General features: G+C 42.2%; 1 protein-coding gene across 4 annotated transcripts in view; it reads left to right on the top strand.

Annotated features, from left to right (window-relative positions):
• LOC123763199 (synaptotagmin-7) overlaps positions 1-3,653 on the top strand; it is a 559,721-nt gene extending 556,068 nt beyond the window's left edge. For all 4 annotated transcript variants that reach the window (XM_069303013.1, XM_069303012.1, XM_069303014.1 and 1 more), the window contains one exon: positions 2,064-3,653. In XM_069303013.1, the coding sequence (XP_069159114.1) occupies positions 2,064-2,164 (101 nt within the window). In that variant the 3' untranslated portion in view covers positions 2,165-3,653. The remainder of the gene's footprint in view (positions 1-2,063) is intronic.
• Positions 3,654-13,883: the final 10,230 nt, after the last annotated feature.

Genomic DNA, 13,883 nt, shown 5'->3' with positions numbered 1-13,883 from the left:
GTTCTGAGCACTACTCTCTTTCTGGTTGCCCTCAATGGTCTTCTTTCCTCTCTTCTTTCAGGCGTCTTCTCCGCTGTCTATGTCGACGATCTTACCCTTTGCTGTCAGGGTGATGATTCGCCTCTTCTTCAACGCCGGCTTCAACTTGTGATTGATGCCATGTCGTCTTGGGCCAATGATCATGGCTTCAGGTTCTTTATGTCTAAGACTTGTGCTATGACTTTTACTCAGAAACGTATCGTTCTTCTTCCTTCTTTGTCACTTTATGGTCACCCCATTGTGTACAAGGATTCCGCTAAGCTTTTGGGGTTGATTTTTGACACTCGTTTGTGTTGGTCGCCCCATATCTCTTACCTCCGTGTTGAATGCTCTAAGGCCCTTACCCCTCCTTCGGGTATTGTCCCATACTACTTTGGGAGCTGATAGGCGCACTCTACTCGCTTTATATTTCTCTCTCGTCCTGTCTAAGCTCGATTATGGTTGCCCTGCTTACTCGTTTGCTTCTCCTTCTACTCTTCGCCGTCTTGATGCTTTGTACCATACTGGGTTGCGCCTCAGTTCTGGTGCATTTTGTTTGACTCCCGTCCTCAGCTTGTATGTTGACACTGGCTTCCTATCTCTCCAGGACCGCCATGATCGCTACTGTCTTTGCTATCTTGCACGGTCCTTGCAACATCCTTCCTCTCGCCTCTGTCGTGCTTTAACTTTTGCCCCTCCTGCCGTTCCTGTTCCTCTTCACAACCTCCCTCTTTCTGTTCGGTTATCTCGCTTACAAGATTCTCTTTCAGCTCGTATTTCTAATATTCTCCTCGTGTTGTTCCTTTTTTGCCCCCATGGAGAGTCCCCCTTCCGCAGTTTTGTACATCCTTAACCCGCATCTCTAAATCTTTTACCCCTCCTATGGTTCTAAAATGCGTTTACTTGAGCATTTTTCTTCTCACTTCCACTCCGTTTCCGTCTTCACCGATGGGTCTAAGTCTGCGGACGGTGTAGGCTACTCTGTTGTTTTTCCTGATTGCACTTATATGTGTCGCCTACCTCCGGAGACTAGTATCTTCACAGCGGAACTTTATGCTATTCTCTCCGTCTCCTGCTTTCTCGTTGTCAATCTTCCTTTGTAGTTGTTGTTGAATCTCGTAGTGTCCTCATGGCTCTCAGGTCCTTTAATCCGGTTCATCCAGTGGTTGTCGAGATCCAGCATTGGCTGTTTCTTAATCACAGTAAATTTAAGTCGGTTGAATTTTGTTGGGTTCCCACCCATATTGGTGTCTCTTTAAATGAGCATGCGGAGGCTGCCGCCAGGGAAGCTGTCCACTCTTGTCCCATGTCTCGTAAAGGCATTCCTTATTCCGACTTTTACCAGGTTGTCCATTCCTCCATCCTTACCCGTTGGCAGGCTTGTTGGTGTTCTGTTACTAGAAACAAACTGTGTACTCTTAAGAGTTGTGTGTCCTTGTGGCCGCCCTCCTACCACCGTAACCGGTGAAGGGAAATGGCTTTGGCGAGGTTGCATATTGGCCATACTCGCTTAACTCTCGGTCACTTGATGGAGCGCCGCCTTGCTCCTTATTGTCCAAATTGCATTGTTCCTCTTACGGTCATGCATATCCTTGTTGAATGTCCTGACTTTCGGGACAAGCATGTGTCTTGTTTTCCGACGGTCCCCCACGGTCGCTTGTCCCTCGATAGTATTCTTGGTGACTCAGATACTTTTGATATCGTTGGCCTTATGCGTTTCTGTTCTCGTATTGGCATCTTTGGTGATATTTTGCGCCTTCTGATTATCCTGCACATTTGATGGCGCTACATAGCCTTCCCGGTTTGGTGAGTTGTATTGATAATTACTTACTTACTGATTGGTTGTATGAATTCACAAATAGAACCCAATTTTGCTCACTGGCATGACCACACTGTTCATTTAGTTAGCAACATATATCCAAGTGCCATAGAACTTTTCAAAGCATCGTTAGCAGCTTAATGGTTAAGAAATATTATTGTATTGGTATGGATGTTTAATTATTAGCTTATGTACTTTACTGAAATCGTATGGTGCATCCATGCAGGCAAGGCTGGCAGTGGCACCTCCGAGACCAAACACTGGAGCGATATGATCACGAAGCCCCGGCAAAACGTAGTTCAGTGGCACCGTCTCAAGCCGGAGTGAGAGGGGCGACCCAAGATTCCCTTCACCCGCTCCATACCCCAGCTGCTGCTGCTACTGCTGTGTTGATGGCAACAAGACCGAGCCAAGTATCAGCCGCTGGAGGGCTTCCCAACCGCTCAAATGATGACGACGACAAGCGCACAGTGACCACACAGAAATGGCAGTGTTGTGATGTAATCGTAGATGGCTTTATACGAGATCTTAATTGGAATTAAGAGTGTTGAGTATCAGGACATGGCATATGTGTGTGTGTGTTCTTGTTCATCTGAGCGTGCCTGTACGTGTGTGTGAGTCCATTTCTGCTGTATATTATTTTGCATGTACACACACCCAAGCATGCGTGTGTACACACGTGCTTTTGTCTGTATGTACATGTGAGTGTTTGTGTGCCAGATATGCAAAGTGCAGCAGCAAGATTGTATTACCACCTCCACTTGCAATCACACCACCAGCTGCCCTTCCTGCAGGCCTAAAGTACCAGCACAAAGCTCAGCTACATGTTCTGCTAGTGTAGGCCTACCATCACACAGCTCGCCGCCTCCACCACACTGCTGTCCCACCACCTATCAGCAACTTTGCACCCAACTAAACCAACAAGAAATGTAAAAAAAAATACCAAAAATATGTAAGATAGTTGTGTAAGCACAGTATTGCAGCAGTTTCATCCCAACAAAAATCCGATACCCCCCAACCCCTTAAAACAACAGAGAAACACATTGCTGGCATAGTAAGAGTGGAAAGAGTGCCATTGAGGGCTTGTGTGCCAGAGTCTGTAGTGGTGGCGGGCGTAGGGATTAATGTGTGTGACTGTGGCTTGGTGGAGTATACAAGGAAACTGAGGTAATGTCAGTTTGAAATTTCTTTCCTCTGAGGATTTTTTGGTAATTAAATCAGAGTTATTAGCACATTTGCTGCCCAGCTCGTACAGTACTTTTTTATTTCCTTTTTTTTAATATATTATAACCTCAAAGTAACCAGAAATTTATTCAAATGAGTACGATGATGGAAAATGCTAATAAGAAAATGTATATATCTAAGGCGTTAGGCTGGTTTTTTGTGAATGTGTGTTTGGTTATTTCCAAAATGTTAATGGATTTAGTTGAGCATCCAAATGAAGAGCGGCATTACCACTTTTCCATGCATGCCCACTCTGGTGTCGTAGGCCGGTGTGAGGGGGGGCCTGTTCGGATTGTCGGTTGTAGTGGGCTGTTTGACATTAATGTTTTCTAAAACACCCCTCCCCCCCCCCCCTTCCGGAACTGTGGGACTCGTTCATATTGTTTGATAGAAGATGGTCAAGTAGGTAACTTTTGAATTTCCCCGAGATACTGTTTGTAATGGTAATATATTTTGGTTTTTAGTTCAGCAGAAATTATGTACAATACACCAGTTTGTTGCTGTGGGTATCTGTAGGATCTCTTTGTATAATATTGTATATGTGGCTCAATACATCTAATAAATATATATATATATATATATATATATATATATATATATATATATATATATATATATTAGCTTAGTTAAACAAAGCATAATATGTCAAGTGATGAGCATCAACAGAGCAATGCTGTAAGGGCGTATTATCATGTGTTGCGAATGGGATAATGAGTCTAACAGCATTGCTTGACCAGGCGCACTTAGGCCTATGTGGCTTTTCTCTGACGCCCCTTAATTTAGACCAGCACAGAATGCAGGCAAAGCTTAAGCCGAACCCCTTCCCCCTCGTTCTCAAACAGTACCATATATATATATATATATATATATATATATATATATATATATATATATATATATATATATATATATATATATATATATATATATATATTTAACTCAATTTTAAAAGTATCCTCATACAAGTCTCTTCAGTGAATGTGATATGAAGCTGTGCTTGTCTTCTGGGCTAGTGTTTGAAATGTGTATGAAAGTGATCATTGCTGGACCAGTCATTTTGTTGAGTAGAAAGTGTGTCAGGCGTGCGTAAATCCTCATGTTAACAGCCTAAGATATATTTTGATTTAATAACTGCTCATGTAATTGTTATGATTGTCATTAGAATGTTTCTGTGATGATTTCAAACACTTGCTGTTGTCTTTATTGATCACAGAAATTGTGTCGCAAGTCGTCAGATAATAATCCAATGCTTCAGTCATTTTTAATTGGAAAATTACTTTCTTTTCAGTAATGCAAATATATGTATATGCTTTTGCAATACTTACATAGCATGCCAACAGGGATATGGCCAGGATCTGGGTATCATGTCACATGATCTACAAGTCTCCAATTGTCCTTGTAAAAAGTTTTGTTCAGCATAATATTGATGATAATTTAATACAGGAATTAGTGTTATGTTTCAGGGAGTATTTTACATATCTGCTTATTTTAAAGTTGAAACACTTTTTATATATGGCACACAAACAATATAAATGTGAATAATTTCAGCATTCATAATCGCTACACTGTCGCATAGGTATATATATGGGGTGTGTGATTTTTAATGTCAACAGTTAGGATGTGTTTATTTTTATTTTTTAGTAGTTTTTTTTGCGCTAAATAACAAATACAATGTTGCCTTCAAGTCCTGATTACTAGGAATTAAGACCTTGGGTGTTAGGTAACTAAGATCCTAATGCCCAAGAGTTTGGGTCCAGAATAACTGTAGATCCTCAATAATCTAAATTTATGAGCAGTTGAGCTCTTCATATTGTTGGGGATAACCAAGAATTGCAATTATTCGTGTTGAAGATAGCCAAGATCCTGAGAAAGACAGACACTCTTAAATATGCAAATAGTGATAGCTTTTATCTTTGGATAAATAATATGCTTTCCTGTGTGTTTTTGTTTTAATGTTCTGTAGAGATTTGATTGATAAGGAACACCCTCCTAATACCTGCCACCAGTTGCTTATTAATTTCTTCATCTCAACATGTACCAAATGAGCCCCACTGTTAATGAATAATGCATTACAAGTTTATCATAAATATTATACACTGTAAGTGTTTATCTTTTCGCTGTGCTGTTTTGATTTCAAGCAAAGAGTATAAATGGAATGAGGTTATATTTACAGATTTTATATAGAAATATGTAATCCATGTTTTTTCTATAGAAATATTTATATATATGTCAGTTTAAGACCAACCTTCATGGAAACTGCAAAATTGTTTACTTATAAATTGCTTAATCTAAGGTATAGAGTTTATGCTTGTTATTGATAAGGAAGCATTGGATAATTTGTGTTCACATGTTCTTATTTACTACCAATGACAAAAGATCAAGCTTTGGCTTTTTAGCAGCATGAGACAAACTTCCTTAGACAAGTTCATGAGGCGATACATAGCCTTAAGTTGAAGAGTCGCCACACGTTCTTGATCAAAGGGACTTTGGTGAGTTTGCTAAGAATATCACGTTATGTGTGAAGTGAATTAGTAGAACTGGTTCAAGCGTATTAATAAGCGTCAAAAGCATATAGGGTGCATAAGCAGCCCGTCCTCCTAAAGTTTCCCAACGTCAAGAAAACGGTCGTCAATTTAAAGTGGTCTCTCCTAACCTACCACAAGACCCAAAACAGGACAGTACGTCACTTTCGCCAGCCGCTTCCATTTTCTAGTATGATCATTTTTGGCCTTGTGTAACGCAAACGATCGAAATACGACGTTCTTTGTAGGAGGACAGGTTGGCAGAAGATAGTCAGTTGGACATTTAACTCCCCATCTTAGGCAGACCAATTATATGGGTGTTAGATGGTTATTTCAGTTACCAGGTGTCTGTTCGAGACCAGGAGAGATTAGTCAGAATAGTTAAATCCGAAGAAATTGGTTTTTGTTTATAAACACAAAGTGCATTAGCTTTATCTTTTGTCACTTTATCATATCATTTGAAGCAGATGTAGCAGCCATCATGAAAGTCTGAGCACCTTGACACAACACCTAAATGGATGAATTTATTTAGATGTAGCTGTGTGCAGGCAAATCAAGATGTTAGCCTTTCCTTAAATAAGAGATGCAGGTACATCTTATTTGAATTAGAAAGGTTTTGATATCCATGAGATGTTTGGGAAAATGTATTTTCATTTTTGTCTTGTGATTTAAAGAAAAATACATGCCACAAGGATGCTGTAATACTATTGTAAATGTATATTATTGTGCTGATTGTAACACCACTTGCAGTGATAATGATGATTATTATCTGGAAATGTTTCAATTACAATTTTTTTTAAATCTGAGAAACACGACTCTCAACTTAAATTGTCGTAAACGTAGGATCAAATAATATTGTGGGGAAAATGCATTAAAGAATAGGTTCACAATTTTCACATGTGTATGTAAATGTAATAATTTAAACTGCATTGCTATGAATTTGGATCAAGTCTGAGTGATTTATAAAAGGGGAAAAAAGCGAGAGTACTTTCTGCGGGTGAAGGTATGTTAGCTGAGGGCAGAAACCACATTTAATTAATATTAGTACATGTATTTGTAGAGCAAATTTGTCATCAAGACTGGACAGTGCTATACAGTATAGCCAACTTAGCCAAGTGCTTTCTTTTAAGAAATACTTGCAATTAAGACAGAGGGGATGATGGCAACACACTCAAGTTTATTATCCTACAAATAGACATGCACAATCACGCTGGAAATAGATATACACATAAACAATCGTAGTACATAATGTATACATTCACATTAATAATACACAAGGAACACCACATGTGCATTATACTCGCATGCAGTACCCGACCTACACAAAAGATATCTCACAGAAACACACAAGTATGTCGTAGAGATTCTCACCATTCAGAACAATAACTATCCCGGCGCCGAAAGGAGAGGTGTTGCATCGCCTCACTAACCCCCATTCCCCCTGAGCAAGCAAACTGACTATCCACAACATAGTTTGAAACATTTGCCTAGTTAGCAGAATCCGAATGCCCCCGGACACATTCCAGTATTACACTGTAGTAGCTGTCTTCAGAGGCTCTTTGCACTGTCTTAACCTGTATCATTCTGATTGGCAGAAGAAAGTAGTTAACTAGTGAACAAAAGCTCTATGTGATTCATTTGCATATTATAAATTTGTAATTAGGCTCCCAGTAAACTCAGTGTTAAATGATCACAGATCATATTCGTACAAATAATCCTAATTGTTGTTATTTTGGCTAAAATTGTCAGAGTATGAGAATAAATTGCTTTATAATTTACGCAGCTGCTTATATCTTGTTATAAGAAATTAAAATAAAAGTAGATTATGGAATATTTTTATGCTAAACTAAGTCTTATTTGTGTTCAAAGATATGCTACAATGTAACAAAAAAATCAACCTATATTTATGTGATGAAGCACAGGGTTTTTAAATCTTAAGTTTAGTTTTGTGATGTCCATTGTATCAGTGACGAAAATATTGTAGCTTTGGTGGCTAGCACTTGCACTGTATCTGTAGTTGGCTGTGGCCCCTGTCTGTGGTTGGTGCGCCCCTTCTGTTGGCTGGCAAGACGGCGTCGTGTATCAGTTTTTCAGTGTGTGTGTGGGGCACTCTACAGAGTCCCAGTCTGACTGTCAGTGTCCTTCCTCCTTGCCACCAGAATCTGCCTTCACTTAACTTAACATTCGCACAGGGCAGCTATTGAACATTTTTGGGAAAAAAAAAGTATTTTGCTGTTTATATTTGTTGTGTAGACACTTGGCAAGCAAGCAACCAACTTTTACAATCTCTGTTTCTATAGTATGTGGCTCTGAGAGCATCTTCTCAATTCCTAAGCAAGAGTGTGTCTATCATTTTGACTTTGATTTTACACCAGATGTTTCATATACTTTTGTTTTTGTCCTTTTAATTATTGTACACTCGCTTCTGGGTGAATCCAAAGAGCTGGTCTCCTGGAGATGTATGTATCTTCACTGTATTTTTTTCCTAATTGTTTGATGTAGAGAAATGTCCAGTGACTGGAGGAGCATAAAGGAACATTAGATGTGTTGCCTCTGTAAGACCCGTGTGTCATACCATGTGTTGCTGGCCCTCTCGTGTTCTATTTCAATCGACGTGAACAATAATATTAACTCTCAAAACGTGCACAATAAAAATCTCAATAAAGTGATGAGTCTGCTAATAAACATTGAAGCTGTACGAACAGCCTCAATGTTGAAAAATAATGTATACTCAGTATTATACATACAGAGTATATATATATATTTTATGTAGTGCAGGTCGATCACAGCTAAATTATAAAATGTTGATGAAATCTGACTGCTTTGGACAGTATATGAGAGAAGCCTTCGTGCACCACACCGTAACAACCAGTGTCATCTCTGTGCTGCCAGGTCACATGTCTGCTACCAGTGTCACATCCCAACTACCAGTGTCACATCCCAGCTACCAGTGTCACATCCCAACTACCAGTGTCACATCTCGGTCACAAGCATCACATCAGACACCAAGGGAACCTCTCAGCCACTTGGTACATCCAGCAGGGTCTAAGGATGCAGATGAGTAGTTGAGTTTCCTTCTCGTAGTTTTAATGTGAGTGTCCTATTGTTGAAGTTTTCTTTGCCAACAGTAATGTGACCGAGAACCTAAATACGCGGTGACTGACATGGTGTTTGGAGGCGCGACGCGACTTCAATTCCTTGATATGACTTTGCCAAACGACTGGAGTATTAATTATTAGGTGAAGTGTGTGGAGGAGCTGGAGTGAGTAGTGACTAAGGGTATGTCATGTGTGGCATGCCCTTGGGCACGTTAAGGCAGTTGTATGTGCAGTTAGTACACGTTAGGCTTGTATCGAGGGGTGACAGCGCGTCACACACTGTCTATAGCTAAGCGTCACTCAGGCATTTTTTTCCTCCTATTCTGTCTGGCCCATTACTATAACCTACCGCTCTTAGGCCTCTTGATTAACTGTTGCCAATCCAGTCTCGTTTTGTGGGCCTGAAGTCTGTAACACGAATCTTGCTGTTTCTTCTGGCACAGTTATTGACACTATTACCTTTTCTCCTCCTAAGGTAGAGAGTTGGGATACTCCCCTTGCCATTTTCAGCACCTCTCTCCCCTATATGAACCTATCTCTACTTGGGTGTATTGGTGGGTGAAGTAATGTCTTCATTACACTCTGATCAAAGACAGTGTGTTTAGCTCTCTTGTATCCGTGCCTGAGGTTAGAGTCATTTTTCAGGTTTACTCTTCATGTACAAGTTTTCTTTGTCCGTCTTGACATTTCTCAACTACTGTCTGGCATTTACTCAGGACCAATTATTTCTTTGTTTGTCATTGGAAATGAGAAATATGGACGTTTTTGTAGGCGTACCCAAAAATATATTTACTGAATACATTGCAGACAAATTTGGGTCGAATGTAGCACAAATTTGTTTTGAAATTACACACACACACTCTCAAGAGGAGATGTCAACATGCAAGGGTTTGTTTGAAGATGTTTATATGAAGGCCAAATTGTGAATAAAGGTCGTTCAAATAGTTTTTGAGGTAATTCACTGTAATCTTTTGTTGGTAGTTGTACAAATCAAATTTCCCGAGATTGTAATAAGTTTGTCTAAATATCTTACTTGTGTCTTCATCTGTGTATATATATATATATATGTGACAAAAGTTTCAAGAGTGGTGGCCAGGTTAGTTAATACATGCAGCTTGAGAGATGTTACTTTGGATTTGCTGGACAGCGTAAAGCTGGCATTATTTATCTTGAGTCTACTCTGGCGCTGAGTAAAACATCCTGTGCAAGTGACCAAATATTGACAGTGGTGGATGACGAATAATGTATTAAGAGTTTATTTATTTTCTTGCAGAGATAAATTCTATATATGTTGTGTCATATTTTGGTAACTACAAGATATGAAGGTTGCGGTGTGCGCGCATTGGGTGAGCTAGGCTTCACTCGGTGGACAGAGAGCCCCCCGCGTCACTGTTGAACATGACTCTGCTAGGTATATTGTATATATATATATTTAGAAAGCAACGTTTCCCCACCTGCGCTTAACACTATGGTTGCCCTTAACAGTGAATGTGATTATACTAAGTCAGAAATATAGTATTGAGACTAAAAAGAAATGCGTTTTCTTAACCCTGTAACAGATACATTTCCTTACGCAAAGGTTAGATATAACTAAAGTATACTTACTTGAAGCTATTCCTATCTCTTTAAAGCTCGGTGTCGTCGTGAAGGGGCTTGGTGGGCAGCTGTTGGGTGATGCTCCATGGGGGCAGTGCTGTGTCCTTTTGAAGGCTTATGCTCCTGCTGCCGTCTTCACTAAGTATGCTGGATGGCTTCTTCATGTTGCTTATCTTTCATTTTTTCTTCTCCCTCTTCTCCTTTCTCATTGTTTTTCCCGCGGACGTTTTGCCATGTTTCATAATTGTTTTGGACATATGTTTTGAAGGCCGGGTGTTTGGATAGGCGCGCGCACTCACCCGTAGAACTGTGGTACCAGACGTTGCGAGCTTTTATTGTCAGTTCTCGGTTTCGTTGCTGAACCTAATCTCGACAAACTGATGGTTCTTAAGGTGGCGACTGCGGGCCGTATACTCACGATGCACCCTTGGGAAGGCCCAGTCTTGTCAGGTGTCTTATCCTCTAATGGTGGGTATGGGGAGTGAATCAGGAATGAAAATATTACCTACTCGTTTGTATGCCGCTGAATGATGGTCTTATAACTTTGTAGGCTCGTGGGGATGGGCGACCAGTCCCCCGAGTCGAAGTGTGTTGGAAGACCAGGCTCTGTTTCCCCCGCAACAATGGGCCCAGACCCAGCTAGTCCTTTGACCCTCCCGACTGCCACCCTATGCTCCCCCCTCTTGTTTTGTAATAGAGATGCAACCTGTCCTCGACTCAAGTCCACACGTTTATTGAGGCAATAAAATACATATGAAAGCCTTGTAGGGTATTTTTATGCAGTTAAACATACGCATAACAGTGTATATGAATGTTGAGGTCTTGCATTCATTGAGGGAATTGTGGATACATTGTTCAAAATGTTGGGAGTACATAATGAATGGAGAAGTGAGGTAATTATTTGTGTTGTGTGGGGAGTTAACCTTGTATGATAGCATCGTGGTGAAAATTTAGTAGAAGTAAAGTATATGAGCCGAATTGACAAAGAATGTGTTATTATGGTGACATATGATAACGGTACTGGCAAGTGTACTCATGAGAGTTAAATGTGAGATATAGTTGACATGTGACTAATAGGCAGAAAGTGAGAGTGGTCGCCTCGCTCTGGGCGGAGGTGGACGTGTCGCCTGTGAGCTCCCGATTTGCTGTCCCGTAGTAGTTTGTGTTTGTGAGCGGACCCTTGGGGCCGTAGCGGCCCCCCTCCCCCCCTGTGAAGCGGAGGGATACCATTGGACTAGAATTTACTGGCCCAGCGTCTTACCCGGCAGTTGAGGTGGTGATGATTGACATGTTGCGGGTGGATGTGGCGTTTAAGTTGTATCCGGGCATCGAGCTGTAGTGAAATTGTGCTCCACGGCCGTGTATCGTGACTTTGTGGACCGCTATGACGGCAGGACGTTTACTCTGCCTGAGGGCTGTGGAAGTGTCGGAGAGGTGCAGTGAGACTACCTATGTGGCATTTCATGGTGCTCCCTGACTGTCTTCTCCAGCGTCACTTTACCCGGTATGGACGGGTCTTGAGTGTCCGGATGAATGCAGTCTCCTCCGGGCGGTGGACGGGTATCCCGAATGGGACCTGCACTGTGGCGCTGCATTTGAAGGACTCCATCCCTTCGTCTCTCTTGTTTCTGGGCTTCATGGTACGCGTATTGTATGGGGGTCAACCCCGGACTTGTTTCCGGTGCGGACTCTTGGGCCATTAGGCTGCGTGTTGTGATGCGAGCCTCTTCAAGGAGGATGACTTTGCCCCGTTGGCGGTCCCGGACCTGTCGGAAGATGCTGCTGTGATGAGTGATACTTCCCAGTTGTCTGGTGTCCCGTTGCCGGTCTGTGATGGCAGCCTTGATGTGGCTGTCGAAATGGAAGTTAGTGCATCCCCGGCTCCCGCACCTCAGCCTCCCCTGCCTGCCTCGTCTCCAGTTGTGTGGTCTCGTGCCTCCGGACGTCGAGGCTGCGCATCGGCGTGTACTGTCTCCAGGTGTTGTGTGTTCGGCCCGTGTCGACGTGCAGACTGTGATGTCTCCTGCGGTGTGTGGTCCTCTTCCCCGGGTTGTTGAGTGATCGTGCGCGACCGACTAGTGGTTCTGCTACGGTGCTTCCTGGCGGGGGTGATAGTTCCGACGACCTGCGACCTGTGTGCAAGCGTTCGCGGCGAGTTTTGAGTCTGTCTCCGCCTCGTGATGGGGCCTGGGCCGACGTCAGGGATTTTGGGGACTCCGGAAGTTCGTCTTGTATGGATGGTGATGTGGGTGATGCTGTTGGAGTGGCTGCGGCTCCCGTGGGCCGTGTTGCAGCGGTGAGATTGTCGCCTGGCCCTGGTCCGGTGTCTTCTCCTAGTTCCCCGAGTTGTGGCACCGGCCGAGATTACGGGGACTTGATGCCGGTTTTTAAGAATGATTCTGTTGCGGCGACCCTCGTGTCTGTGGCGTCTATGTCTGTGCCTTCCGCGCATCTGGCCTCGGTGATGCCGACCGTTGCCCTCTGCTCAGCCGTCCTTTGTTACTCCGCCCCCTGTGGTGTCGGTCCCTGCAGCTTCGCCCTCTGTGATTGTGTCCCCCGCGACTCCTGTGCGGTTCCACCGTCTGTACCGAAGAGCTCTGTGCAGCCTCTTCCCGTGACTTTGGCCCCCCATGGTGGATGTTCCTGACTTGATGCATCGACCGCGAGGATCACGTAGTCACGTTAAAACGCGTCTGCGTCATTCATCAATGTTAACATTGTGTTCATTCAGAATAGGAATTTTGTCAAATGTAAATTAATATTGTTATATTTTATCATCGTATGTATATTTAGGCAATTGTTGTGTTCACGTGGGTGAAGCATTTATAGCGTTGGAACAAAAGTGGTTAGGACGTAGTTGTTTCTGAAGTGTTGGAAAGTCATCTGTTGTTTCGAATGTAAAACATTGTTTTTCATACAAATGTCCGTTTGGCGGCTATATTAATGAATAATTGTCTTGCATTTATAAGGACGGGCAGCCTAATATGGTGAAGAAATTGTCAGAAGTTGGATAAAGGTTATTGTCGTTAATGTAGCCGATGGTTAGTAACGTAACAACAATTGATTAGCAAGCAGCAGGGATACTTTTAGCCCTAAACATAGTCCATGAGGAAAGTAAACAGAGACGTGTGTTTACACGGAGAAGCGGGTATACCTTTTCCTTGATATATTTGAGTTTGAATAAATAATAATGATGAATTACCAGGGTGTCCAATCAGGTGGAGCCGACCAATGAGAGTAGAGGTAGCGAGAATGTGACTTGAATTGAAAACGTGGAACGTGATTGGCTGTTGAGTCGACCTGCTCGTTGAGGCGGAAGCGAACGTTATTTTGGGCCTAGACCTAACGGCGGTAGGTGCTAGTGTTAGGTGTCTGTTGAAACCATTTGAGCCCGTGGGGTTACCTTGGGCCAACAGACCCTAGTGTACACTCAATTACCTAGTAGACCGTCAACACGCAAAAAGATCAAATTTTACAGCTGTATATCACCTCTCGGGGGTATATAGGCTGATATTATTGTAGTTGACTAATAATCAGTAAAATATATTTTGAAAGTACGCAGTGCATAGTGATTAAGATAAAATCTGAAATATATTTGTAGGGCGA

Source organism: Procambarus clarkii, chromosome 49 (genome assembly GCF_040958095.1).
Source record: "Procambarus clarkii isolate CNS0578487 chromosome 49, FALCON_Pclarkii_2.0, whole genome shotgun sequence".
Taxonomy (NCBI): Eukaryota; Metazoa; Arthropoda; class Malacostraca; order Decapoda; family Cambaridae; genus Procambarus; species Procambarus clarkii.
This window is presented reverse-complemented; position numbering and strand designations above follow the sequence as displayed.